Source organism: Ornithodoros turicata, chromosome 4 (assembly GCF_037126465.1).
Source record: "Ornithodoros turicata isolate Travis chromosome 4, ASM3712646v1, whole genome shotgun sequence".
NCBI lineage: Eukaryota > Metazoa > Arthropoda > Arachnida > Ixodida > Argasidae > Ornithodoros > Ornithodoros turicata.
In genome coordinates, this window is record NC_088204.1 from 26,005,676 (window position 1) to 26,010,797 (window position 5,122).

At 50.5% G+C, this 5,122-nt stretch overlaps 1 protein-coding gene across 1 annotated transcript; it reads left to right on the plus strand.

The window, feature by feature from the left end:
- Window positions 1-251: 251 nt before the first annotated feature.
- Window positions 252-1,886, plus strand: LOC135392850 (uncharacterized). Its single transcript, XM_064623540.1, has 3 exons — window positions 252-322; window positions 730-898; window positions 979-1,886. The coding sequence occupies exons 1-3, from the start codon at window positions 252-254 to the stop codon at window positions 1,660-1,662; spliced, it is 924 nt and encodes a 307-aa protein (XP_064479610.1). The 3' UTR covers window positions 1,663-1,886.
- The last annotated feature ends 3,236 nt before the right edge of the window (window positions 1,887-5,122 follow it).

Consider the following 5,122-nt stretch of genomic DNA (forward strand, 5'->3'; position numbering starts at 1 on the left):
CCGCGTGTAAACGTGCCTTTGATGACATGTTTCGACTGCCAGCCAAGAGGCCAAAAGTTTTTGGGTTCATCGAAAGCGTAGTCCACGAATACAACGACGAAGAGGTACACGACGATTTTCAGTATCATTTAACGTGCATACTTGCGGACGTTTTAATATTAAGAGGTGTCCTGCAACTATAGTTTCGCAGGCATTTCAGACTGCCACGAGAAGTCGCCAACACGCTGACAGCAGGCTTCTCTGCTTCGCCGATGTGCCCTTCGAGCGATCACGGTGGTGTACCAGCGAAGTCATCGGAGTCCCATGTCTTGTCATTCATCTGGTATGTTAAAGTGGCGAGGCTGTTACTTGATTGTATTGTTTCTTGTTATTGCTTTAATTAGTTACAGCACCGCGCCGACACAGGTAATTAAATCCAGTTACAATAACAACCACATTCGCAAAATTTGTGTTCTTTCTGAGCAACAACTTGCGCGTATAATGTCATGAGATGGTGCTTGCTCTTCCAACTTGGCCAACTCTCACGTTGTCTTCCTTATTTCTTGCTATTGCGATGTAGTTTAGGTAGTTTTTGAAATTCTGTTACCAGTGTGCACTTATCTTAGAACTGTTCTCCTAGCTAAAATGGAGTAGTAAGCTTGATAAAGAGCATGTGTTTATTTATTGTGTTTTGTGTTGATATTTTGGACCAACGAACTGAAATTGCATTATGTGTGCTCTACTATATAGGTATGCGGCTAACAAGTCTAGCATGAGGAATGTGGCAAGCAGGTTCGACCTTGCAGAGAGCTCTGTGCATCGTATGCTGCACAGGGTTGCAGATTTCATCATTGAAATGGGACCAACTGTCCTTACGTTTCCTGATAACATGGACAAGCTCTCTAGGGATTTTGAGAAGGCATGTATAGTAACTGTTTCCTTGTACTTTGTAGCATGTTACACAATACGAAATGGAACGACAATTCATTACATTTACAGGTGTCTGGGGTACCTGGTGTGGTTGGCTGCATAGATGTATCCTACATCAAAATCCAGTGCCCAAAGAAGAAGGTTGCAGCTACATACTGCAACAGGCATCACTACCTCTCCATCACTCTACAAGCAGTCTGTGACAACAGAAGACGCTTTGTTGATGTACTTGTAGGGAGCTCAAGCAGAACCCACGACGCACGTGTTTTCTGCCAGTCATCTTTGGCCACTAAGCTTCCAGGCCTGTGTCAGGGTGACAAGTACCATCTCTTGGGTGACGCAGCCTATCCTTTGAGACAATATCTCCTGACACCCTACAGAGACTATGGGAACCTCTCAAAAGCCCAAAGGGAGTTCAACAAGAAGTTCTCAGCAACCCGTGTGCTGATAGAGAATGCCTTCAGCAGTTTGAAGAAACGCTTCCGTCAACTCATGTACTTGGAGCTGCACACGGTTGATTGGCTCAACAAATTTATTCTTGCATGCTGTGTTTTGCACAATCTTTGCATAGACGCAGGTGATACAGTCCCTGACGAGACAGAGGACACTGAGGTGCCTGGCGACACTAACTCGATCCACAGTGATGGGGAGGCGAATTTGACACTGGACACTGAAGAGGCTGCACTGCGCAGACTGGGAGAAATCAAGAGAGAGAGAGTTGCAGCACAGATGAGGCAATGTGAGGCAACATAGGGAACGAACGGGGAAGGCCCTCTGTGTCCGAGTGTGGGTGCGTCATTTCACTCCAGGATATAAATGCATTGAGAAACAGTAGAGGCATGTCGACCCACCAAGAACTTTCGGACAAATGCGTGTGTAGGCAGTCAAGTGTGCGCGGGTGTGGTTATACTGTGCTGCATCGTGGTTTGCAGATAGAAATATAAAATTTAGAAATCCGCATGGCTAAAGTGCTAGTTCGAGCCCTGGCACCTTCAGTCATCTATGTTTTTAGCCTGCTTCGGCTAATTCTCGTTGCAAGCAGTTGTGGCTATGTCGGCGTCCCCCAATTCACAATTCACAATTAACGTAAAATCGTTAAGATAACTCTCATTAATTTGACATCCTCGCTTTAGTGCCATGTTGCTTTGTAACCATTACCTTCCCATGTAAATTCTCATTAATGTGAAAATGAACAATTCTGGATGACATGTTCCCAAGTAGCTTGCATGCTGCAAAATGAAAACGTTTGTAAGATAACATTTTTCGTCATATTGACTTTTTCGTACAAATATGACTGCAGATTTGCGGATGTGAACTAGCACGGTTGCGAATGCAGTCGCGGATCCTACATGCACGAGTACAGTGTGGATGCGGGTACTGTCAATGTTATTCACGCTCACCTCTAGTCATGGCCATTATGTTTTGTATTTTGCTCAGCAAGAATAATTGCCACATGTCACGTTTCTAGTTATGTCTTTATTTCAAAGAATAAAGCTCACATGCATATGAACGCAGTTGTACAGTGACGAATTTATTGATGCATGTGTAGTGCTACTGAAGACTAACGAGACCAGACAACAACATGGCGGTGGAATTGCCAGGTCAGAGCGAGAGCTCGGGCTGAGCGAGGCAAGGCTATTTATTATTCGCGCCTTGATGTGATGCTACGTTTCGCGGCCTGTGGCGGCATTGCCAGCGCCATCACATCAAGGCGCGAATAATAAATAGCCTTGCCTCGCTCAGCCCGAGCTCTCGCTCTGACCTGGCAATTCCACCGCCATGTTGTTGTCTGGTCTCGTTAGTCTTCAGTAGCACTACAGTGGTGACCCGGACAATACCTTGGACAATACCTGACGGACCTGGACATGGCAGTCGTCAATTCCTCCGGCTTCTCGGAACTGCCCGCTCCGCCTGTGTCCCAGGTCAGCTTCGAAAGCTCCGCCCACGCCTTGTCTCAGCAGGTTCGTCACCTTACCCAGCTGGTCGCAAACCTTTTATGCCGACCAAGATCATCAACTTCCTGCCGCGCTGACCATCGCGCAGACTCCCCATCGGTTCCTGCGCGTTCCTGCTCCCGAACCTCCAGCAGACTTTGTCACTACCACCACCGTTTCGGCGCCGATGCACGACGCTGCCTCCTACCTTGCTCGTGGTCGCGACAGCCGAAAACCCTTTCCACGACAAGCGCGCCCGAGTCCACCAGCAGCCGCCTTTTCCACATCATTGACCGTACCACCGGGATGCGCTTCCTCGTTGATACGGGCGCGGAAGTAAGCGTCATACCCGCCGACAAATTTTCACGCCAACCCCGACAGCAGTGCTTCAGCCTAAGAGCCGCCAACGCCTCTACCATACCCGTTTACGGCCAACGGTCTCTAACCCTCAACATCGGGCTCCGAAGAGATTTTAAGTGGCTTTTTCTTGTCGCCGACGTCACCCAAGCAATCCTCGGAGCAGACTTTCTCAACAGTTTCAAGCTGCTCGTCGACGTCAACGGCAGGCGCCTCATTGATCGCTCAACGTCCCTGTCAGTCTGCGGCCTTAACCTCCCTGCACCACCATCCCGCGTACTATCTTGCACTGCGCCGGACGTCCCCTTCGCCTCTATCCTGAAGGATTTCCCTGCGTTGACTCAACCACCCGACTGGACGAAACCCGTACAACACGACGTTGTTCACCACGTTTCCACCCGTGGCCCACCAGTTCACTTCCGCCCGCGGCGCCTCGCACCCGAAAAGTTCCGCGTGGCAAAGGCAGAATTTGACCATATGCTTGAACTTGGTATCATCAGGCCATCATCCAGTACGTGGGCTTCGCCGCTGCGCATGGTGCCAAAGAAGACCGGGGACTGGCGCCCGTGCGGCGATTATCGCGCATTGAACAAAGCAACCATCCCCGACCGCTATCCCATCCCGCACATCTTGGACTTCTCAGCTCATCTGGAAGGCGCCACCACGTTCTCGAAAATAGATCTCGTCCGCGCTTACCATAAGATTCCTATGGCAGAGGAGGATATACCAAAAACCGCCATTACGACCCCATTTGGCCTGTTTGAGTTCCTTCGAATGCCCTTTGGCTTGCGGAACGCTGCCCAGACTTTTCAGAGGTTCATCGACAACATCATTCGCGGATTACCATTTGTCTACGCGTACATGGATGACCTCCTCGTCGCAAGCCGCTCCCCAACAGAGCACGAACATCATCTTCGTGCACTCTTTACCCGCTTACAACAGAGCGGCATCATTATCAACGCCGCTAAGAGCGAATTCGGAGTCGGAGAACTCGACTTCCTTGGCCACCATGTCAACAGCCAGGGCATCATGCCTTTACCATCCCGAGTCGCTGCCATTCAAGACTTCCCGCAGCCCGTTTCCGTGACCAAACTACGACAATTCTTGGGGCTGGTGAATTTTTATAGGCGCTTTGTGCCATCATGCGCAGCCAAACTGAGTCCCCTCGAGGCTCTGCTCTGCACCAAGCGCTCGAAACACTCTGTGCTGGTTTGGACCCCTGAAGCGGCAGCTGCCTTCCAGGCAATCAAACAGGCAATCGCTTCGTCGTCCCTTCTATTCCATCCTCAACACGACGCCCCAACGTCCATCATGGTCGATGCATCCAGCACAGCTGTCGGCGCCGTCCTCCAACAACGTATCTCTGGCGCTTGGCGCCCTCTAGCATTCTTTTCACGCAAGATGAAGCCCCAGGAGACTCGCTACAGTGCCTTCGGTCGCGAGCTCCTGGCCATATATCTCACCGTCAAGCACTTTCGCCATTTCTTGGAGGGCCGACAATTCACTGTATTCACCGATCATAAGCCCCTCGTCTACGCATTTTCTTCATGCAGCACAAGCTACACCCCTCGTGAGACCCGCCACCTCGCATTCATCTCGGAGTTCACCACAGACGTTCAGCACATCAGTGGTGCAGATAATGTGGTGGCGGACGCTCTCAGTCGCGTCAACTTCATTGGGACAACCTGTCAGTCTTCGCTCCTCGACGCACTGGCTCAGGCCCAATCATCCGATCAAGAACTCGCATCTTTCAGAAGTGACCCTTCGTCTTCCTTAACCATAGACGATGTCGACCTGCCAGGCGCTACACAGCCTGTCGCGTGCGACACGTCACAAGGTCGACCCCGCCCATTTGTTCCGGCGGCACTTCGACGAGAAGTCTTCTCGACCTATCATTCATTGTCCCATCCTGGCATACGCGC

Bases quoted from the DNA above. Each gene is read 5' to 3' on its own strand.
- LOC135392850 (XM_064623540.1), top strand. From the start codon at position 252: ATGTGCCCTTCGAGCGATCACGGTGGTGTACCAGCGAAGTCATCGGAG. The intron at 323-729 runs GTATGTTAAAGT...TCTACTATATAG, and splicing joins CATGTCTTGTCATTCATCTG to GTATGCGGCTAACAAGTCTA. The intron at 899-978 runs GCATGTATAGTA...TTACATTTACAG, and splicing joins TCTCTAGGGATTTTGAGAAG to GTGTCTGGGGTACCTGGTGT.